At 36.5% G+C, this 24,558-nt stretch overlaps 2 protein-coding genes across 4 annotated transcripts; both read left to right on the plus strand.

Moving 5' to 3' along the window:
- The first annotated feature begins 152 nt into the window (after positions 1 to 152).
- LOC131524549 (protein NLRC3-like) lies at positions 153 to 11,354 on the plus strand. Of its 3 annotated transcripts, XM_058751747.1 has the most exons (7): positions 194 to 204; positions 1,836 to 1,910; positions 2,689 to 4,707; positions 5,159 to 5,332; positions 5,700 to 5,873; positions 8,764 to 8,810; positions 10,089 to 11,354. In XM_058751747.1, exons 3-7 carry the CDS (start codon positions 2,696 to 2,698, stop codon positions 10,610 to 10,612), a joined length of 2,931 nt encoding a protein of 976 aa, XP_058607730.1. In that variant the 5' UTR covers positions 194 to 204; positions 1,836 to 1,910; positions 2,689 to 2,695; the 3' UTR covers positions 10,613 to 11,354. The 3 variants fall into 3 exon arrangements, with proteins under 3 accessions (XP_058607723.1, XP_058607736.1, XP_058607730.1); XM_058751740.1 differs by lacking the exon at positions 1,836 to 1,910 and having other exon boundaries at positions 153 to 204; XM_058751753.1 differs by lacking the exons at positions 1,836 to 1,910; positions 8,764 to 8,810 and having other exon boundaries at positions 153 to 204; positions 10,089 to 10,229.
- Positions 11,355 to 14,206: 2,852 nt separating this feature from the next.
- Positions 14,207 to 22,865, plus strand: LOC131525905 (oxysterol-binding protein-related protein 1). The gene is made up of 12 exons (XM_058753907.1): positions 14,207 to 14,265; positions 16,101 to 16,176; positions 16,472 to 16,606; positions 17,495 to 17,592; positions 17,675 to 17,857; positions 17,963 to 18,070; positions 18,221 to 18,310; positions 19,335 to 19,464; positions 19,590 to 19,709; positions 20,640 to 20,763; positions 21,215 to 21,305; positions 21,731 to 22,865. Exons 1-12 carry the CDS (start codon positions 14,207 to 14,209, stop codon positions 21,831 to 21,833), a joined length of 1,317 nt encoding a protein of 438 aa, XP_058609890.1. The 3' UTR covers positions 21,834 to 22,865.
- Positions 22,866 to 24,558: the final 1,693 nt, after the last annotated feature.

Raw genomic sequence — 24,558 nt, forward strand, 5'->3', positions numbered from 1 at the left:
TATTTTTAAGTAATTTTGAATTTTATTGGTGTAGGCCTGTATCGTAAATGAAATTGACATGTTTTCTCCAAAACATCTGTTCTGTTTCCTTGAATTTTGAGTAACGAAGTGAAACAGAAACCGAAAGTAAAAACATCACTGCTTTTCATTGACCAGGAGGGAGTCGAAAACAGCAGGACTGGCGAGCGGGATAGTTTGATCACAGTAAGTTATTCATTAAACACGGAAGGCATATACTAATGCAACATGATCTCACAGAATTCCGTGTAATGTTCACGGACTTAATTAACCTCCGAATCTGTGGTGACATCGCGGAATCGCCGAAAATTCCGTGATGGGCTCACAGAAAAAATTCCGTGATGGGCTCACAGAAGTGATACCAATGTAAGTCAGTGACAGGCATCAGCCGTGCTCCACGCACGGAAACCCTTAGCATCAATATGCCGACGCGATACTGGGAAATGTATCGTCATCATTATTGTTCAGAACTGGGTAGGTTTAGGGTAGGGGTGGGGTCAGGTACTCCAGTGAAAGTATAACTGCATCGGAGTCACTCTTTTTACGTGGTCCGATGCAGCGCTGGTGTTGAACCAGTGAATCCGTGCATGGACCACGGCTGATGCCTTCTGTGAGCCAGTCACGGAATTTTCGGCGATTCCGTGATGCCACCACAGTTTCGGGGTTAATTAAGTCCGTGAACATTACACGGAATTCTGTGAGATCAGGTTGACTAATCATTTCGTATGAGAAGAGGCAATAACTGTAAGGATTCCAGTTTTTAAATCTGGCCCTGCATGTAAATATGGTTGCTTTTTGATTGCGATAAAGTTGCTTTCACATGACCCTGTTTTAGGACTTCTGCTTTCAAGCAAGTCTATAAATTACATAGGCTACTAGATTATGCGTCCTGCTAAAATCTCTGTTTGAATTGATCTGCTAATTTTCCGGAACAAACCTTGTAGTTAAAAAATAACATTTTACACGTGTTAGCTCTTTTAATTGTTTATAGTAGCCTAAATTACAACCACATCTGAATGATCGACCAGATGACCTTAAAAACTAATTTTGTCAGCACTAAAAACATTTCTGTATAACCAATTACAGCAGTTATTAGCCTATATTTAATCTCCGTTTTTAGGGAAGAGTATATTTACATTATAAGGCCACACTCTTACCTTTTATACAACCCATACATTTTACAGCTTAAACTTAAGTTATCGGATTGCTGTTCTTAACACTGTCTGTCATCGCTGATAACATGTCCAGTCAAAACAAATTTCACACATGACTTGGATCGCTGACATGTTTAACCTGCTAGACAGGATTGCCATTTCTCGGAGAACAAAAAAAAAAAAAAAAACGCAAAAAAGGAAAGACAACTAGCCCATTTTCCCCTGTCCAATCACACGGGATTCCTAAAGGGCTTGAAATAAACGTTTTATTTATTATTATTATTATTATTTTTAATACTATGTTTTAAGTGTTATTTAAGTGATTTTATCTAGACATGTTTATATATAGTATGTACATATTTAATTATTTAATCTCTATTTTATTCCTCCTCAGTTATCAATGTGATAAACTGACACAGCCACTGATAGGAGTCAAATCAAATTTGGGCTATTATAGCTATTTATATATATTTATATTTATTTCACAGTACACATAGTTTTAAAGCAGCAGAAAATCATAATGTTTATGATGTGTTTATACCTTTATGCCTTATAGTCGCATTTAGCAGATTTGAGATTTTGCAATTGAAAAGCTCTGTCTAAAATATATACTCTATTTACCTGCCTTAAAATTCTCTATTATCTTTATCACATAACTTCTAGGTTGTGACGTGTCCTCACATGCTTCTTAAAACATCTTACCTTCACTTGCTCTTTCAGTGGTTCTTATGTTGTCAGGTAGTCATCCCAAGGATCAACACACGTTAGTAAAAGGATGTTTTTTAAATTTTTCTTTGTCTACAGATAAACATATTGGCTGCAGCAGTACATTATATGAGTAGGCCAAAACCGCAAACTGTGGATCTGTAATTTTTCCCACAACTGCATTTTTAAAATGGCCTAATTGTGCGGGAAAACCACAACCCTGGCAACACTGCTGCTAAATATCTCTTAGGCATTGGTGGGCATCTCTCGGATCGCGCTTTTGATAATTCAAACATAGAGATAATCATTCAAGTCAACAAACACCGATTTGCTTTAAATTTTGGACTTTAGTCTGCATTCTTCATTAACATGTTCTTCATGTTTGTGTTTCCATTTTGAGAGCTGATCTTGATTCGAGACCATCAGTACAGTCTTCACAGACTTCTTCTTGAGTTACATTTAACAGTAAAACAGGGATAAAATATTGTAGTGTATGGGCGGCATTAGATTTTGTACAGTTGTGCAACAGTTGTGGAGTTCTGTGGCAGGTAAAACATTGAATACATTTGCTGCAAAACAAGACTTCTCTACTTTCATCTGATTACATTTTGGTCACGTCTACTTTGATAAGTTGTCATTCCACATTAACTTGACCAGAAAATCTGTTCTTAATTTTTCATTTCTCAAAAGTAATTCTTAATTCTCTACTGAAATAATTACATAATGCTGAAAACTGAAATAGAATGCTTTAATATTTATACTGTTCACTCTTGGCAAACTTTTATGTGTTATTAAAAACCTGTTTCTTTAGTGAAAAGATGGATGATCTGATCCAGGACCAGTCCAGATGTGGAGCTTGTGAGCAGGTTCTAAGAGATCCGGTCTCTATCACGTGTGGACACTTTTTCTGCAGACAGTGCATCAGTTTCTACTGGGATCAGTCAAGACTAGCAGAGGACTTTGACTGTCCTCTGTGCAGAAAGAGATCTAGAACACGTGTTGTTCTACAGATGGACAGAGTCTGTTACACACCAGCAGCCCTGCAGGTGGAGACTGGAGACCTGAAAAGAGTCAAAGAAAAGCATAAAACCAGCATGAAGAACAAGTATGAGAGTTTATTTGAGGGAATCAAGCTCCAAGAGAATGAAACCCTCCTGAACAGGATCTACACACAGCTTTACATCATAGAAGGAGAGAGTGATGGGGTGAATGAAGAACATGAGGTTTTACAGATGGAGAAAACAGCCAGAACACAACTCACACAAGACACTTCCATCTACTGCAATGACATCTTTAAAGCCTCACCTGAACCAGAATGTGAGGAGAAAGACAAACTCAGGGTTGTTCTTACTAAAGGCATCGCTGGAATCGGAAAAACCATCTCTGTGCAGAAGTTCATTCTGGACTGGGCCGAGGGAAAAGCCAATCAGGATATAGATTTCATTTTTCTGCTTCCATTTCGTGAGCTGAACTTGATTCAAGATAATCAATATAGTCTTCACAGACTTCTACTGGACTTTCATCCTGAACTTCAAGATCTGGGCTCACAGATTTATGAAGAGTGTAAAGTTGTGTTCATCTTTGATGGTCTGGATGAAAGCAGAATCACACTGATGTTTTCAGATGATCAGAAAGTTTGTGATGTGACAGAGACTTCATCAGTGGGTGCGTTGATGTCAAACCTCATGAAAGGAGAGCTGCTTGCCTCTGCTCTCATCTGGATCACTTCCAGACCAGCAGCAGCCAATCAGATCCCTTCCAAATACATCAACCGTCTGACAGAAATTCAGGGATTCAATGAGTCTCAGAGGGAGGAATATTTCAGGAAGAGAATCAGTGACCAACATCAAGCCAGCAGAATCATCTCACACATCAGAAGAGCAAGAAGCCTCCACATCATGTGCCACATCCCTGTCTTCTGCTGGATCTCATCAACTGTGCTTCAGAAGCTCCTGAAGGAAGATCTGAGTGCAGAAATCCCTCAAACTCTGACTGAAATGTACATCCACTTTCTGCTGATTCAGATCAACATGAGGAATCAGAAGTATGAAGAGAGAGATCCAGAGAAACTCCTGCAGTCCAACAGAGAAGTGATTGTAAAACTTGCTGAAGTGGCTTTCAAACAGCTGATGAAGGGCAATGTGATGTTCTATGAGGAGGACCTGATTGAGAGCGGCATAGATGTCACTGACGCCTCAGTGTATTCTGGGATTTGCACTGAGATCTTCAAGGAGGAATCTGTGATTCATCAGAGGAAAGTCTACAGCTTCATTCATCTGAGCATTCAAGAGTTTTTCGCTGCTTTTCATGTGTTTTACTGCTATTTACGCAGTACAACAGAGACCCTTATGGTTTTTGATTCAATGCATAATCTTCATCAAGGAGCAATAGATAAAGCAACTGAGAGTGAGAATGGACATCTGGATTTGTTCCTGCGGTTCCTGCTGGGCATCTCATTGGAGTCCAATCAGAAACTCTTACAGGATCTATTGACACACACAGAGAACAGCTCAGAGAACATCAGGAGAACTTCACAGTACATTAAAGAGAAGATCAATGATGGACATGGACTCTCCACTGAAAGATCCATCAATCTGTTCCTCTGCCTGCTGGAAGTGAAAGATCAGAGTTTGTCCAGAGAAATTCAGGAGTTTGTGAAATCAGACAAACACTCAGAGAAGAAGCTCTCTCCTGCTCAATGCTCAACGATCGCCTACATGCTTCAGATGTCAGAGGAGGCGCTGGATGAGTTTGATCTGAATAGATACAACACATCAGATGAGGGTAGAAGAAGACTGATACCAGCTGTGATCAACTGCACAAAAGCTTTGTGAGTATATTATCTTGCGAAATTAAGTAATGTTTGTCTTAGATAACAACATTTCAAAGGAATGAATTAATAGCCAACAAAAAATAAAAATAAAAAATAAAGAAATATAATAAGAATTATAGTTAAGTACATGCTATACCATACCACCATTCTTAATTCAGTATATGCTAAAGCAGGGGTGTCAAACTCAGTTCCTGGAGGGCCGGAGCCCTGCAGAGTTTTGTTCCAACACACAAACTATGTCATTTTTAAATAAGCCTGAAGGAATTCATTGTCTGGATCAGGTGTGTTTAATTAGGGTTGGAGCTAAACTCTGCAGGGCTCCGGCCCTCCAGGAACTGAGTTTGACACCCCTGACCTAAAGCATGAAACTAAATTAAACCTATGGACCTTTTAGGACATAACGCTATGACTAACTGGACATCTGCATCATTTGTTCCTTGTTGTATAGACTCGCTGGCTGTAATCTTACTGATCAGTGTTGTGAGAATCTATCATCAGCTCTACAATCCTCAAACTCTGTCCTAAAAGAACTGGACCTGACTAACAATGACCTGCAGGACTCTGGTGTGAAGCTTCTCTGTGATGGATTGAAGAATCCAAACTGTCAGCTAGAAATATTAAGGTAATTATGTGGAGTATTTTTGTACACTGTTTGTTATGGCTGTAAATAAATAAGAAAAAACAAGGAGTGTCCAGTATTTTTTTGTATGTGGAACTATTTCTTATGCCATGGATTCAAGGTATTCTGTTACTAATTTTAAATATGTGTACAAGCCTTTGTTACTAATTTGTAAAATTTACATAAGAATTGGTGATGATGGATTTAGCTGTTTTTGAAAAAAAAATGATTGGGAAAACAGAAAGTTAAGGTGAGGTTATAGTGTTTACAATTAACTTAAAATAAAAACAAAAGTCATTCAAATCAACAATGTTGTCTGTTAGATAACCCGTGTGTGCGCATGTGTGTGTGTGTGTGTGTGTGTGTGTAGGTTGTCTGGCTGTATGGTGACAGAGGAAGGCTGTGGTTTTGTGTCTTCAGCTCTGAGTTCAAACCCTTCACACCTGAGAGAGCTGGATCTGAGCTACAATCACCCAGGACAATCAGGAGTCCAGCAACTCAGTGACAAACTGAACGATCCAAACTGCTCACTGCAGATACTCAAGTATGTGTTTTATATACTTTCAACTTAATTTGATCACCTCTCTGTTGCTGACCTCTTTTCACATTTTAGGTTTGAATCAAAGTATATTCGCATCATTATGTGAGTTCCACCATGAGCAGGAGATGTTTATGACTATAACTAACTCAGGAGAAAAGGATGCCAGCTTCATTGTTTTATTAATGCATTGGATTTACTACCAAAATTACACATAGAGAGCAAATATGCAAAGTATATGTAATCAATAGCAGCTCACTTCTGTGATTTGAAAAAAAAAAATGCATTCATATTTGCCAGCAGCTATCACTCTGCAGCTCTTGCCTGGTCGCCAACTGAAGCTAAGCAGGGTTGAGCCTGGTCAGTACCTGGATGGGAGACCTTCTGGGAAAACCAAGTTGCTGCTGGAAGAAGTGTTAGTGAAACCAGCAGGGGGTGCTCAGCCTGTGATCTGTGTGGATCCTAGCACCCCATAGTGACAGGGACACTATACTGTAAAAAAGCACCATCCTTCAGATGAGATGTTAAACCGAGGTCCTGACTCTGGTCATAAAAAAAAGTATTTTGAAAGAGTAGAGGTGTAACGTCGACATCCTGGCCGGATTTGCCCATTGGCCGCTGACCATCATGGCCTCCTAATCATCCCCATATTTACTGATTGGTTGCATTGCTCTCCACTCCACGAATAAGCTGGTTGGCGATCTGGTGCACTATGGCTGCCACCACAACATTCAGGTGGATACTGCACACTGGTGGTGGATGAGGAGATCCCCCTCACAGTAAAGCACTTTGAGTGTCTAGAAAAGTGCTATATGAATGTCACAAATTATACGAACAAGGAACCAGACCACTTTATAAAGTGGACAGATTAGGGATTTGAATCTTTTGGTAGACATTGAATCGATTCACTTCACGATTCATTGACAGGAATTCAGGAACAATTTTTGCTAATTCAGAACAATCCAACTGACAAACAGATTTGTTTCAATTTCAATAATTGATTTGATTGTGTACTTTTTAAGTACATTCATAGAGGTGGATGATATGACCAAAATCTTATTCACAATATGAATAATTTCGTTTCGCGTAAACAATATATGTTGTGATATAGTTATTTTTGCAGGGAATAAGGTTTTTATTGTAAGGCTGTAACTTTAGATGCCAGTGAAATTTCACAATAATTATTAAGTTATTCAGTCAAGAATAGTGATTCTGTCTTTTTCATTTGTTGTTTGCTTAACATTAATGACACAGACAGCGGCAGGCATATTAGGCTGCTGTCACTTTAAGACCTAATGCACATGTTTATATTTACTTAAGACATAGCCAAAGTGTTAATGTGAATACTTGGCAAGAGGGGCATTTTGATATACTGTAATTCTGTGTGTATTTGACTGTTCAAATGCAATGAAATCATTTGATTTTAGTAGCAGTTCCACACAGATGGCAGTTGCTGCTCATACATGCAACATGATCCCTTGAAATGTGATAAAATGTGATCGATTTGAATTGGTTTAACTCACTGAACTACGAGTAATTTTTAGTAATGACACTCGTGTTTCATTAAGCTGCTTTCTGCAAAAAAACATGAAATCTTTCCCTCCATTGACAGAAGTTCCCATCTTCTAAAAGAGTACTGAATGTCTGGATCAAAACACGATGAAAAAACAGAAACAAGTGATCGCATATGTAAGCAGATGCATATGTAAAATAACATGATCGTCAATGTTACCAAATGAAATGACGATCCAGTAAGTAGTATAGAACTGTGTAAGCTTTGGAGGTGTTGATAAAATCCATCTACTCCATCTCTTTTGATCATAGCTCTGAATCTGATCCAGATGTAGTCTTTGAACAGAGCCTCTGCTTTTAAAAAGAAAAAACACAAAAAACAGGATTTTCTTTTTGTTAAAAATGTTGCTTGTTTCATGAAACTTACCCACATTCATAGCCTGACTACGTCAGACTTTGTACTTCCGCTCAATTTCAGTTCGCTTCTGTACTCAGTCTGATATAGCAAACCAGCTCCCACATTGTCTCCGGCTCCGCAGCAGCCGTCCAACCAACGAACAGAGGGCAGGCTGAGATCCGTGATGTAGACGCTAAGTGCCGAATTTAAGATTGTAGTTTAGGTGAGGGAAATCTAAAACGACAGTGGACATGGAGACACGGGATGCTATTCGCTCTGTTGTGGAGAATATTCCTGGCATTTGCCAACTGATGCCCGAACAAGAAGAGTGTTTGGTTCACATTTTGAATGGAGGTGATGTTGTGGCCCTACTCCCGACAGGTTTTGGGAAAAGTTGAATTTATCAACTGTTACCGATCGTCAGCGAGAAAGGCGATAATTGTGAATGCGTAGATTTACTTCACATAATCTGCAAAAGTCATTCACAGCCATCTTCACTCTGGTATTTTGCTTGATGGTTTCGTTTTCGCCGCATACCTGTGTTTGCAGCGGAAGTTCGAGGCGGCTGAGCTGGCACATAACATACGTCATAACCAAACATTATGTGATTGGCTTACGGGTACACCAATGATTTTTAAAACTTCAGACAAGCGCCTCCCCACGAGAAAGTAAACGCTTGTCAATTATGCCCCTCCAGACTCTGTCTACGAAGCAAAGCGAAGTAGCAGAGTTTGGTATTACCAGGCTACCACATTCACGTGTTGATAAAAAAAATAATAATGCATGAAGCCAGGGTTAAACATTTTGTGTTTTTCTTGTTTAAAATCTGAGGCTCTGATCTTTCTTTTGACATACTGCATGTTCAGATATTCTTTTTTTTTTTTTTTTTTATACTGGTGGGGAAAGAGTTAAACATATGTAAATGTATGTTTTTTTGTGTATCAGCAATATGCATTTTATGATGTATGTGTATTTTTGTGTTTATAGTGTGGATCATGGAGGAGATTTTAGGATTAGAGCAGGACTGCAAAAATGTAGGTCTACATACAGACACAAACTCATACATTTATTTATTTATTTATTTAAATAAATGAAGAGTTTATTTGCATTTTTTGCATTCCAATGCAATATCAATCAAACTGCAGATTAGTTGTTTTGATTAAGTAATAATAACTAAAACAATAAAAATAAAAAATAAAAAATACAGGTAATTTACAAAATTAAAGTTCATTGAAAGTGTGTTTTTTATATATATTTAAAGTGTTTTTTTTTTTTTTTTTTTAGCAAAAGCAGATAACTCAAACAGGCATTTTTTGGCAAAACCAGATAACTCCACATTTCATGTTTCAGAGGTCAACAAAATCAAGTAATTGCTTTGTAATTGCTAAAATAGTGGGACTTGGGGTTCTAATCCACCCTCATATACCCCCCCCCCCCTCATTAAAACCAAATGTGTTCATCAGTGATGGTTTGTGTGCATTTTATTTTGTGATGTCACCAAAATGAATAGAGAGTCTCCACAGCAGTTAGCAATAGATCGCCGGGCAACAGGTGTTGTGCCGAATTCTGCACCCTGCCAGATTATGCACCCCCTAGTATGGGTAGGTTTAGGAGTATGTGTGGGGGAGGGGTTAGGATTAGGGGTGGGGTTAGGATTAGGCAATCAGGTAGTGACAGGGGTCTGGCAGGGGTGCAGAATTCAGCACAACACCGGCACTGATAACAGCGGCAACGATCACTCAGCATGATTTTAAAAGCAACACATGTAAGCAGCAGGTCACCACTTATTTTAAATAAACAAAAAAAATTAATTGCTAGTCAACTAGAGATATGTTTAATTTGTAATAGATATATCTGTACTGTGAGATGTTTTACAAATATTTACCATCCAACTTGCATCAACAGTGGAATATAGCATCTGTCCACTTATGGCAGAAGCAAATAATGCACGTATCCGATTCATATCAGTGTAAATGTGGCCACAGACAAAACTCTTCTCAGCTAGCGCATCTTTTCTAAAGTGACTAGCAGCCTTGTCACCTGACCTCAATACTGCATGCTGATTCGCTAAAACTGACTTATTGGGTTCTGTTCACAAACGACAAGGGCGCTTGTTGGTTTCTGCTGTAAAACCTGAACTTGCAGTGCCTTGACAGTGGACAAAACCAGCTTTTGTGGCAAAACGTGTTTAGGGTTCAGAACGTGCTATATGTAGAGAACAACGCATTTTTTTTAAACGTGGTGTTTATCGGTTTTTGCAAATGACCTCTTTAAATGTTTCTCTCTTTTTCTCTCGTTCTTTGTGTGTTCAGATGCCTGTAGTCTCACACTAGATCCAAACACAGTAAACACCCATCTAATTCTGTCTGAGGGAAACAGAAAGGCAACTTATGTGGAAGAGCTGCAGTCATATCCTGATCATCCAGAGAGATTTGAGCACCATCCTCAGGTTCTGTGTGGAGAGGGTCTGACTGGACGCTGTTATTGGGAGGCTGAATGGAGCGGGAGAGGGACAGAAATATCAGTGACATACAAAGATATCAGCAGGAAAGGAGGAAGTGACTGCAGGTTTGGATTCAATCAAAAGTCCTGGAATCTGAGCAGTTTTTATAAGAGACTCACTGTCTGTCACAATAATGACAGCACTGAGATATCAACCCCTTCATGCTCTAATCGAGTAGGTGTGTATCTGGACTGGTCTGCTGGTACTCTGTCCTTCTACAGTGTCTCTGACACACACACACTCACTCACATGCACACATTCAACACCACATTCACTGAACTCGTCTATGCTGGGTTTGGGGTTTATTATGGTTCCCCAGTTTCTCTGTGCTAGACTGAACAACACAGTTGGGGTACTTGGACTCTGACATTTTGGACGGAACATAAAATTATGAAAAAAAGACATTATTAAACATCTCCCACTCAAACTCATTTGGTTAATGACTAGGTCTCAACTTGGACTCGACAAGGTGGACTCTGACCCAACCCTATGTGAACAACTTTATCTAAGGAGAAACAGAACAACAAAATGTCACACACAATGTATGATTTTCTTTTTTTTTTATATTCTGTTCTTTAATTATTATTATTATTTAATTACTGCTGTATTCTATTTTTGCATCATCATCCAGATGACATACACTATATAAATAAAACCTGACTGTTACACAAACAGGGTCTTTAATGACATTATATTCTAAATACATAGACATATGGAGTTGGTCCCCCTGTCGCAGCTATAACAGCTTCCACTCTTCTGGGAAGGTTTTCCAATAAGTTTTTGGAGTTGTTGTGTTAAGTTTTGCCCATTCATCCAGTTGGATGATAGACGAGAAGGCCTGGCTTGCAATATCCTTTCCAGTTTATCCCAAAGATGTTGAATGGGGTTGAGGACAGGACTCACTGGGGCACAGTCAAACTGATCCCACAAAATGTCTCATAAAGCATTAAGATTTATCTTCACTGAAACTAAGGGGCCCAAGCCCAGAAACACCTTTGACATATCCAGTATGTATTGTTTTTAGTTTAACATTACTTTTACTGTTTGAATTTTTTTTTCTACTTTTTTTTTTCTTTCCCACCTTGTATGTGTCATAATGATAAATAAATCATAAATAATTATAACCTGTATCAGAAATTTACTATATTGTGAGATTGTGAGACAGACTAGCCTTCATATTTCGTCAGTGTGTTGTCATATCTTCTAGCTAATCTAATTTTTATTTCATAATCAGTTAGCACTATGCTAAGCTAGTAGGCTAAGCTGTTCTAATTGTGCTAACAAGAAAGGATAAATGTTTAATTTAATGAAGACATTGTGGAAAGGGCAAGGTTTTTTGTGTTGCTGTTAGACTGCAACTGTTTAACATTTTTCTAGATTACTAGCGAATAGAATGTGATTATTGGGTTCAACACCTTAAATGTGTGCTAATAAGGGCTTGGGGCAGTTCCACTGGAGCTAGAGTTTTGTTTTGCATTATGCAGTTGTCTGAATATAATGAATGGCATAAAATGAATGAGAGTGTTTCTGAAGGGTGCTTACTCTGTTAAAGAGGAGTAAAGCTTCTTAAGACAGCTCAGTGTATAGTGAGCAGTATTGTTCCATTACGCCCTTCGTAATCACTTCCATACTTCAGCTATGACTATCTATCTATCTATCTATCTATCTATCTATCTATCTATCTATCTATCTATCTATCTATCTATCTATCTATCTATCTATCTATCTATCTATCTATCTATCTATCTATATATCTATCTATCTATCTATCTATTGTTCGTTCATTCTATCCTTCTAAATTTAATAGATTATATTAATATAAATTGTTAATCATATTCAGTTATCATTTTTACTTATTCATTTCTTAACAAGGCCAGGAAACCGCACATTTCCACACAGTCTATACATTGTAATTTGAGTCTTGTGACATTAGTGTGCAGTGGAAATACAGCCATTGAGGTAACAATCACATTTATTACAGAAACTATGTAGAAATATTACATGGTAAATTATAAAAGGATTGCATTATTATTAATAGTTCAAGTAGCACATAGCTGTATGTTTTGGTGTGAGTTTTCATCACAGCACAGGTGTAGATTGATCAGCTGCTCTCCGATCCTCTTTATGCTGAGCTCTGCAAACACATGCACGCACAAACACACACATGCGCTGTGCTGCATGCACACACACACACACACACACACACATGCGCTGTGATGCATACACACACACACACACACACACAGTCTCTCCTGTGCTCCATTTCACGCATCTAGTCTCACATACAGGAACAGCAGACAGGACGCAAAACAAGGTGACTCCTGCAGAGGCCATTCAAGCAGGTACATTCACGTTTCTGCTCTTCTCTGCTGATATTTTCACTTTCATGTCACTTATTGTCATATGAAGCTACGGACAGTAGATTTAATCAGACTATGTCCTCTAGCACTGAAAGTAAAGATAGGTCAAGTGATTGTAAATGTGACAAGTACAGTAGCTGTCATGATGTCACTATAGAGTACAGTAACATTAATCAAAACAGGAATATATATATATATATATATATATATATATATATATATATATTGTATACTACATGATATCTTTTTTATCAAGTGTTGAGTGTGCCGTTTTTCCTCTGTGTTTTTGATGTCACTGCATGAGCCAGTGGGATTTTTTTTTTTTTATTATGCTTGAATTTCTGCTTATTAATTTTGCATTATTGTTATCAATATTGTTATTTCAGGTGTGGCATCATCAAGGATAGACAAATGAGTCTAATCTAATTAGATTAAAATTAATTATACCAACAATAAAACATGAATATTTAAGTACATATCGAGGGGTGAGCAGAACCAGAGGGGTGTAAGTTGTAGATTACTGGAGTATGTTTAACAAGAAAATACTATTTATGTATACTATGTGTTACTTGATGTTTATTTGTAATTATTCGTAGAATTTACTTGCAATTATTATAGGCAAATTTAGTTGTTATTACAGGCAAGGTTTTCACAAGGTTTAAAAAAGGTGCAAAACCTGTCACTGTGATGGTACCCTTTCAAAAGTATAACATTTAGGCACTAATATGTCCACTTTAGGTACTAATACAGTACATACCCTTAAGGTACTAATATGCAGCTTTAGGGCTAAATAAGATACAAAGGTTTACTTTTGAAAAGGTACTGTTGTACCTGTTTTCTGAGAGTGTTGCATAGCTAAGCGCTGATCCTTTTTTTAGGGCTCTGTCAGTAGACAGATGTTCAGTACATTGTGAACTAAAGTAAACACTCTTAAAATAGCAGTGTGTGCTGAAACCAGAGAAACCTGCAACATTATAAACCATCTCAAGATGAGCCGTGAGAATGAGAAAGTGGAATTACACATTACATTCAAATGAAACTAAACTGATAAAGGTGTAAGTGTATCTCTTAAAGTAATTTGCTGTTGACAGATGTCATCATTCCGCAGAATCTAATACTGTCATAATCTTATAATCCCATATGCTTTATAATGGTAGAAACATGTGCATAATTTGATTAAATGCATATGTGTTCCATATACATAACATACACAACAACAAATAATTTGAACAGTATTGCAAATCCTTTTGTTGATTTTAATTGTCCACATTCTCAGCTCTGGGCTGCATTTCCCAAAAGCATCGAATTAGATCATGCAAAACACTGGCATCAGTGTTCTCTATGATCTACTTAGGCTTATAAAGCTTTTTGAAAGCATAGTTCTGGTCTTGCCAGTCTATCTATATCACTCTATGCATTTGTTTATATTTATAACATTTATCAAATGTTCTTCTTTTCTCATGAAGCACCATATTTTTTTCCTATATCCTTCTATGTTGTCTAGAGCCAGATCAGTAAACAGTTTGGTGTCTACTGACACAGCTTCATCTGTGACCCCAGAGACATCATGTCAGGGGACAGTAGCCAGGGTGACAAAACCCAGTGCAATGGAGTCAAAAATCACAGGTATACCTTTGGTTTCATGGGAATTGGTTTCCTGTCTCATTTTAAAATTTGTATTCATTTTACACTGCATATAAAAAGGCCAGTTTACAGTGTTTGCAGATGATTATTATTGTTGTTGCTGCCGCTTAATCGTGCTGTTAAAACCTCATTTTTTTTCTGCAGGGTCTTTAAAAAGTCATAATTATTGTTTTCACAAATAAAGGCCTTAAAATTTCAAAATGCCATTAAATGTTGCATACACTGCAAAAAAAAAAAAAAAAAAATAATCCATATACAGTACATTTACTTCAGATGAAAATGGAAGATATGAAGTCTTGTTTTCTGAGAAATGGAACAAATTAAATGAGTTTATGTTTTAAACAAAAACAAATATATGTGAATGGGCAATGCCGTTTTTTTTTTTTTTTTCTAAATGCATTAGAAGTTGTTTGTTCATGTTTTAACCCTAAACTCACTTAATTTTGATAAATTTCTCATAAGACAAAACTTATATCATTTTGCAAATAAACATCTTGATTTAAGGATCTTTAGACACTTGCACTGGGAACCCCCCCCCAAAAAAATTTTCATTTTTTTTTAAATAAATTAAAAAGTAATGGAGATCTGTTGGAAGTTATATTTTCTTCAAACTTTGAAGTGTTCCTAATACAAGACATTTACATTTAGAGACCATATTGATGTATTGTGTTCCATTAAATTTATTCCTTAGATTGTCTTTGCTTGGTCTTAAAAGGGGCTTTAATAGTCTTACATTTACCTTCATAAACCTTAAATTAATCCAGTGAAGTAACTTTTATTTGTTTAGCTGAGGAAAACCATATTTCATTACTTAGCTAAATGAAGTATGTAATTATGGTCATATTATTAATCAATCATAATGATAGAAGCCCCAAGACAGAGCCTTGTGGCACTCCATACTATTAAATTTATGTTAGGTTTGACCTGAATTACTCAATCAAAGTGGTAGTGAACCGAAAGATAGGATCTAAAATAGACTAGCATCTACCGACATTTCTCCAGCCTGTTGAGCAAAGTGATCTATGGCATCTGTATTATGATAGGCCCAACATCATGACCAAAAAAATAATAGTAATAATTGGTTGGACAGTTGGTTTCCTATTATTTAGACCAGGGTTCTTCAGTCTTTAATCAGGTTCAGGTTGGTAAAATGAGCCATGATGCAAGGATATATATATATAATATATAATATTGAGTATTGCATTGTTGGTTTCACCTATCACATTTACATTTATTCACTTACATTTATATTTATTCATAAATTTGTAGACCTACATCATGTAGCCTTAAATTTAATGTGGACAGGAAGCCAGTGCAATGAGACCAAAAAGAGGAACATATATAGTTTGTACAAGTGAAATATTATTTAAATTACATACTTTCTTATGTTGCTTACATGCATCTGCAAGTTGTGATTTAAGACATAAATGATCTGCTTCCTTCTTGGTTACAGGGTTACGGGCTTAAGCCTGGTTTATACTTAACGTCATCGCAGCATTGCTCTGTGTCATGCAGCGATTGATTCTGCTCTAATGTATTTTTGTTGATGGAACTTCTGTAAAGTTACTCAATGCGAACTTATTGTTTATTGAACTGTTGTGTATCAGCAGTATCACATCTGCCATCGTACCATTGATCTAAATAACAGCATGGCTGTGATTACATTAAGAAGTGCTTATATTAAGAACAACAGCAGAACAACAGTAATATTGCTTACATATACTAACTGGAATACATGTTTGCATTTGGTGTTCTCTGATTACCTGTGCAGTTCTGAACTCACAGAGAAATGTTTTTCACTCTCCATGTTGGAATAGGTCAGCTCTTCCTGCTGCAATGTTCCCACGAAACAATGTCAGTATGTGGAGCGTTCTCAAAAAATGCATTGGGATGGTAAGTCAAATATGGCTATATATGCATAAATATGTTTGCATTTTTAGGTTTGCATGATGTAAGCAGTGCTCTGGTTTGTAAAGTGGAACCGCTGCATAATGACTACTGTATTCAGTAGAGCTGCTTGAACTGAACTTCTTTTATAATTGATGAACTGGGCACAGTTATTACACTGAACAGATTAACTTTTTTCCAAAACAATCTGTATTATAAAGCACTATAAAATAAAGGTGACTCGAGGTCTGATGTAAAAGCAGTCTGTTAATCAATTATTCTCATCTTTAAATCTTCACAGGAACTGTCTAAAATCACAATGCCAGTGATTTTTAATGAGCCTTTGAGTTTTCTTCAGAGATTGACTGAATACATGGAGCACACATACCTCATCCAGAAGGCCAGCGCTTCACAAGACTCCATCCACAGAATGAAGGTAAATATATTTTTATTTTTTTAGGCCAAGAAACCCTTGGTGAATAGAGAAATAGAGCAGGGACCTACTGAGTAAAACAGTGTTGAATTTAAGACTGGCCTATATTCACATGCATATGGTACCATTAATGTATTTCAGCATGATGTTTGCATTGCAAAGCCATTAAAATGATTATGATGGTGACAAGAATTCGGATTTAAATGGATTTTATGTTTTTAAATGGGTTAGACCATGAAAATTAGCTCCAGTTTCTTAACTGCAGCTTTGGTTAAGATTCATTGTGGGTGGTATAATTAGATTTCTCATAAAATTGTCTTTTAGGTCAAACAATAACAGGTAGGTTCAAATCATATAGATTACGGCTAAAACCTGAATTTAATATGCTTTCATTTAATTACCTTCAGTTCACAGAATTTGCATCATGCAAATTGTATGTAATCTTATCTAAATACAACACACATTATATTTTAGTACTGAATAACTATTACATCAATTAAATCTTACGTTAAAAAAAAATAAAAAATGACTATAAGCAAAAGATCTGAAGATTTATAATTATACTCAATACAGCTAAAATGGCTCGAACATAATCACCACCAAAACTCTACAAGCCATTTTGCATGTTTACATAATCTTTTCAAAATATAATATAATGCTATCAGTTATACACACAGGTTTTAGTCTTTCAATTTAAATTGTCATCAATACAAAAGGGGATTTTTTTTGAGTGATTGTTGGGTGAAAACCTTTGCTACTGTTATGGAAAAATTGAAAGCTGAAACCTTTGTGAAGAGTTTTGAAAAAGTGACCTAAGTATTAAGAAATGTGTTTTAGTGATTATAAAAAACTGTAATCTGTTGGTAATATCAAGTTTCTTTGGTTTTCCAGTGTGTGGCAGCTTTTGCTGTGTCAGCTGTGGCCTCACAGTGGGAGAGGACGGGAAAACCCTTCAACCCGCTGCTCGGAGAAACCTACGAGCTGCTCAGGTCAGTGTTTCACATCAACTGATCAGTTATGAGCGAACGCATCAATGTTTCATATGAACTGTCAGTGTTTTTGTGTCATCAGAGAGGATCTGGGGTTCAGATGGGTCTCTGAGCAGGTCAGTCATCATCCACCGGTCAGTGCCTTCCACGTCGAGGGCATTAAGAACGACTTCATGTTTCATGGCTCCGTTTACCCAAAACTCAAATTCTGGGGAAAGAGTGTGGAGGCCGAACCGCGTGGAATCATCAGCCTAGAGCTTCCTCTGTGAGTAAACATGTGGAGCATGTGTGTATTACTGTATGAGAGGTCAAGAAGACTTAAATTCAGCTATATGATTGACTTATGAATTGTTAATTTGTTGTTTTTCAGCCACAATGAAGCCTACACCTGGACCAACCCGACCTGCTGTGTTCATAACATTATCATGGGACAACTGTGGATTGAGCAATATGGAAATGTTGAAATTATTAATCATAAGTAAGAGCAAGTATAGTCCTCAATTTGACATAAAAGTGCAACAAACAAGGATGTAAATTATATTATTTAGGTTTTATTAAGGTTTGAAAAGAACAACTAATATGGAAGACATGCAAGGTCCACAAATGATTTTACTGTGCTTTTTAACAGAACTGGGGAAAGATGTTGTTTGACTTTCAAGCCGTGTGGCATCTTTGGAAAAGAGTTACATAAAGTGGAAGGATACATTCTTGATAAAAGGTATGCAAACACTACTAAAGCGACAGCTATCTGATGCTATTTCTGTCCTAGAGAACCTTTATAAACAATTCAATTTGATATGACTGTAGTGTATGGGAAGTTAGCTCTGGTCCACTACTGTGATTTGATTGGATATATAGTGAGTAACACTTCATTTTGATCTTCCACTTCAGACATTCTACTGACTGACTATAAGTAACTTTGCAAGTACGTCTTATTTTACTAACTCAAACAGTCTACTAATACTTTAATGAGAGTTAGTTGACATGTAGTTGCAAAGTTACTAATAGTTATTATAATGTCTAAAGTGGACTATCGAAACAAAGTGTAACCTTTGCTTTTTGTATCACTTTGCTTGCCTGTGTTCACTGCACCATTTTTGAAAAACATAAACAAATAAATAATAATTAGGCCCAAATGGTCAATTAAATACTGATGTCAACTTCTTGTTAATATATATATATATTTTTTTTTTATATACGAAACCAGTAGTACACTCGCAATTATGAAATTTAACACTCACAAATGTTATACGGTATGTAACAGCTGTTGATGTTCAGTACAGTAGCAAGATTGCAAGTGATGTATTTACATAATCGTATTGATTTGACTTGAACTGGTATTGATACTAGTTTTGACTTGATATTTGACTAAACTGAAAGAGAAAAAAAAAACTAGAACAATTATTCAAAAAGTGGTCAAAAGGAAAACATGGTAACACTTTAGACTAGTGAACACTATGCACTATGAAGTAGTTGCATATTAATCATGCATATTACTAGTACTTATAAAGCAAATATTAATGCATGATCATATTTTGGATCCTTTAACCCTACCCAATACATAAACATAACTACTACAACAACAACAACTACAAAAACCTTACTATCAGTAAGCAGCAAATAATTGTTTTGACTGAAAACTCTTAGTTAATTGTGTTCCCTTAAAACATCTAAAATGTTACCAAAAGCATAAAAAAAAATGTACATCAGTACATGGCCACATTTTCTTTATGTCTGTCCAGCAAAAAAAAGATCTGTGCTCTGTATGGCAAGTGGACGGAGTGTTTGTATTCTGTGGATCCAGCGACATTTGATGCTCACAGAAAATCTGACACAAAGCGCTCTGAGAAGGACAGGAAGGGAAGCACACAGGTGACTGATAATGATCATGATCATACTGCATGCATTTGATTTGTTGTATTTAATAACATTGATCAATGTCTAATGTAATGTGCTGTAGAAATGTTGCTGACATACAGAATTGGGGTGTTTCGCAGAGCAATAATGCGGATGAGGAGCCGGATGAAATGCCTCCTCCAGAAGCCGAGACAGTGCAGGTGATTCCAGGGAGTGAGCTGATCTGGAGGATATCACCGCGGCCACATAACTCCGGAAAAGTATGCAGAATATGCCATCATTTATCAACACTGACTCTTGTTATTGTGATGTGATCCATTACCAAACATCATACAATTACCATTTTAGCATTATATATCATTTGGGCTCGAGATGAGCACCAGTACTTTTGAAGTGACCGTAATGATTGGTCATAATGTAACTTCTTACTGAATTAGACTCTGAACTACAATGAATTTTCTGAATTAGAATCAATTTGTGCCTCTGATTCCTTGAGATTAATTTCTAGTATGAGGGCCCTATTGAAGGGATTTGTATTGGCATGGGGCACACACACACACACACACACACACACACACACACAAACATATATAAGTGTATATTAATGTTTGTTTCCACTCTGTAACATGTCATTTTTGCACCGATTAAGTATATTAGAAACAGCCCAAGCCAATGCTATTGTACACTATAAGAATCCTTGAAAGAACTTAAATAATTTGGTGGTGACATAAAACTGTAATGCCATAAAGACCTAAAACTGATTTAGCCTGCAGTTATTTAAAGAATAAATAAATAAATAAATAAATTGCTGTAAAGAGTGTTGAGTTTGCAAGAGTGCAACAATGAGGCTGTGAAAGTGACAAGGGAGTAGATGAGTTTATGTTAAACACAGACCGTAACCAAAAACCAATTCAAAAAAACATATTGACTTCAGAGCGATGGAACCAGAAGTGATAAAATGCTAAATCCCTTCAAATGATTACATAATCAAAAAATACTGTATGTAATCTCTGCAGCACTCATATAATAACAAATATGCATAATGACAAAAAAAGTCTGTATGATGCATAACTACATAAAAGTTTTTTTGTAATTTTTTTATTGCAAACTAATATATACGTATAAAAAATAAATATGCCTGTTTTGTGGCATATTGTCAGTCAGTTTCTTTCTTTCTTTCTTTCTGTCAGTACTATGCTTTCACATCATTCGCTCTGCAGTTGAATGAGCTGGACACAGAGATGGAGCGAGTTCTTCCACAGACAGACTGTCGTCTGAGACCTGATATCAGAGCCCTGGAGAATGGAGACATAGGTACATCAACCCCCTTATAGACAACCAGTAAACCTACAACCACTGTAGTTACTGCAGATTCATTTACAGTCTTCACAACACATTCAGTGCTATACATTATCTTCAGCTCACGCATTGCTCTAGTGTCATGCTCTAGTGTTTGAGCTACATTTTGAACATTTGTATCAAATCTATATGTACTATATATATATATATATATATATATATTTCAAAACATTAATAAAAACTGCAGTAGTATATAAATAACACTATTTTGTTATTTATAAAACACAGTTTTGCAATACTAACTGGATATTAAACACATTAACATCCTGCCCTCGAGGAATGTGCGACAGACCATCAGTTTATGTTCCTGTTTATATATAATGCCAGAATAGAAGACTGCTTAACTGTAATATACAATATGCATGTTCACTAAATGTGGATGAATTTGCATCGCTGCTGTTTCCAGATGCAGCCAGTGCAGAGAAGAACAGACTGGAGGAAAAACAACGAACGGCTCGGAAAAATCGCTCCAAATCAGACGAGGAATGGAAAATAAGGTTTGACAAGTTAATAAATACCCAACAACAAAGCATATACTGATGGGTAAAAGTATATTACTCAGGTGTCTTCTTTGTTCTGAAATGACTGTATAAGACTTAGTTTTAGATCCAGGTATGTAGGTAAAGCAATGCAATTTCATTAGTTTTAGATGTGTGGAGATTCCACAGCATTTGCTACAATAACATCACACATACTTTACAATGAACAAGGTAGCCCTTATTTTTACAGTCCTGTTCCACATGTACATACTGTGTATGTACTACATTGATTACAATCACTTGGTAATAAATTACGTTAAACAATGTGATGATGATTTTTCTTTATCAGCATTTATTGGTTTTTCTGCATGCAGATTTATTTTGAGGATGGCCAGACATGATTGCATTGATCTTAACTTTAACATCAAACTCATCACATGCAGGTGGTTTCATCAGGGGCCAAACCCTTACACCGGAGCCCCAGACTGGCTCTACACCGGCGGCTACTGGGACAGGAACTACTCACACCTGCCTGACATATACTGACCTCAAACTACTGCAAACATCTGGGGGAATGAAGCGCCCTGCTGCTCTGGAACTGCAGCTGAGTCTATATTATAAATGAGTGTCCGTTTTGGTGCTACACCATGATTATGACACAGTTAAAGTAATCATGACATACAGTAAGAGCACAAGATCTAACCTGAGCTTTATCTTTTAGCCCATTCAAGTGTAGTATTCATTTATATAAAACATTCAAATATAACAATAGATATGTGAAATAATGTGTGTAACGTCACAAGAATTTATTGAAAACATTTGGAACATTTAAACCTCAAACGTTTTAATTTTTATGGAACCTTTTAAACAATTAATATGGATTATTTTCATACAACTAGATATAGAACTGATTTGAATAGATTAGAGTCTACATTAAAAGAAAGAATGATTCACATCCAGTCAAATGTGCCTGGATGAAACATAAATATCCTGAAAACAAATATGTTGAAAATATGAAGAGTTCTGATGTAAAATCCTGTAAATCCATTTTTTCTTTCAAAATTAGCTTTAGCTTTTTTTTTTTTTTTTAAATCAGGCTCCTACGAAAATATATATGTAAAAAAATAATAATAAGGCATTCAATAACTGACTAATAACCTTTTCTTTGCCATTAAAGTGAATTTACTGAATCTAAACATAGGAGCCTCTTAAAAATGCTAATTTAAAAGAAAAAAGTCTTCATGTATGGTGCGCAAATATTCTAATCAACTCTTAAAATACTGAATTTTGAAAAGTTTTGCTGAAGGGTGTTTTGGAAGCTCACAATAAATCTGCTTGTGTTTGACAAAGACGGTACTCTGCAGCATTCATGCATCAAATTGCTCTTTAAAGATTCAAATATTTGTGGTTTGACATCAGCAGGTTTGCTAAATGTCTTAAAGAGGGAAATAAAATGAATATTTTGGAAAATGGGCTCTTTGTTGTGTACATATCTATTAAACAGCTGCGCCCTGAAAAATGCACATTCTATCATGTAAACACTATATTTCTCATTCCACATAACACTTTTTTACTGTTGCTCAATAAAAGGCTTTCTGAAAATGACAATTTTTTGTGTGTTTTAATGTAAATTATATGGATTAATCTTATGAAAGCCTGCCCGGTCCTATTTCACCCTTGTGAGAAATCACATTTTGCATTTTAAAAAAAAGACCATTACAGGACTATGAAGAGGCATGACAGTAAAGCTCTGTAGTGCCTGGGTGACCACAATTTAAATCACACCACTTGGGGTTCATAAATCATCACTCATGAATCAATCTGTAACACGAAAAGCAAAGGACTCTCCAATGGTCTGGCCATATTGACTGCAATCCTTTGGAAAAGACAGATGCTGGTACAGTACAGGATGTGTGTACATTATAGATGTTTTCCCCCATGTGTTTTGTCAATCATGGGGTTTCAATGTCACATCAGCCTCTTCTAATTGGCAAGATTATCAGGTACCTTCAATCCCAGGACCTTCAGATGCTCAGGAGACACAGCAGATACAGAGATGGAGAACCATGCTGTAGCCTGAGGAACAAAGTATCATAGCGGAGCTGGGAAATTGTTACTGACAGAATCCATGTTAAAGGTTCGCTGTATTTCCTCATACAACATTTAATGGTATTATTCTCAGACTTTAAGACCTTTTGCTTGTGCATACAAACATGGTTGCTCAAACGCTTTCAGTGGCTTCACCTACTCCATCAGCAACCCCGTCATATGTAGAAATAAGTGTCTTTTTTCCCCTCAAGAGTGTCTGCGTTTTCTTTCCTTACATGATTGCTGGAGCTGAGTGATTACAGATCGCTTGCTCTGAGAGACTGGAGACTAAATCTCTGTCACTCCTCTCATATACACTGATCCAGACTGACTCTCAGTCCAAGTCCACATGCAAAGCTGGATGTTTTGGCTTCTTTTGATACGGTTTTCACTCAAGGAGATGAAATACAAACATATCGCTTAATATTAATAATAATTATTATTGTTTTTATATATAAAAGCAATATTGATAAAGGGATAGTTCACCCAGAAATGCTGCCATCATTTATTCACCCTCTCATGTCATTCCTAACCTGCGCGGAACAACATTTCTTCTTTGATATATTGTTTTGGTTACCAATGACTTCGACCATATGGAGAGAGAAATATAAAAATAAAAAAATAAATAATAATATATCACCAGAAGAATGAATGAAACTTTCATTTTGTTAAGAACCGGGGGTGAGAAAATTGAGACAGAATTTTCATTTTCTGGATGAACTATCATTTCAATACATGGTCTAGACTTATTGTACTGAATTTCAGATCAAAATACATTTTTAAGGCAAAAATTCATAGTGGTTAAATCAGCTTTAATTAGCTACTGTACTTTACATTAAACTAATCAAAATGATTATAATACTGAATTATCATCCCTCCAGTTGTCATTAGAGAGGCGCAGCGACTGGGACAGACATCCAGCATCAGCTCCGCTTATAAAGCCATGATATAATCCTCATTATGTGAAGTAAGCCGCCTCTCAAGCAGGTTTGTGCTTACAGAGCTGTTGCTATGACAACAACTCTGAGATGAGCTCTGAAGACGAAACAATCCAGTCCAGTTCACTGGGTCAGAACTTGACCAGTTAAACCCAGACGACTCTGTTCAAGAGAACAACCATGCATGTGTTGCTTTATTTTCTTGATGTGTTTATGTCATTTAATTAGTCCATTTAATCATATAT

This window comes from Onychostoma macrolepis, chromosome 02 (assembly GCF_012432095.1).
Source record: "Onychostoma macrolepis isolate SWU-2019 chromosome 02, ASM1243209v1, whole genome shotgun sequence".
NCBI lineage: Eukaryota > Metazoa > Chordata > Actinopteri > Cypriniformes > Cyprinidae > Onychostoma > Onychostoma macrolepis.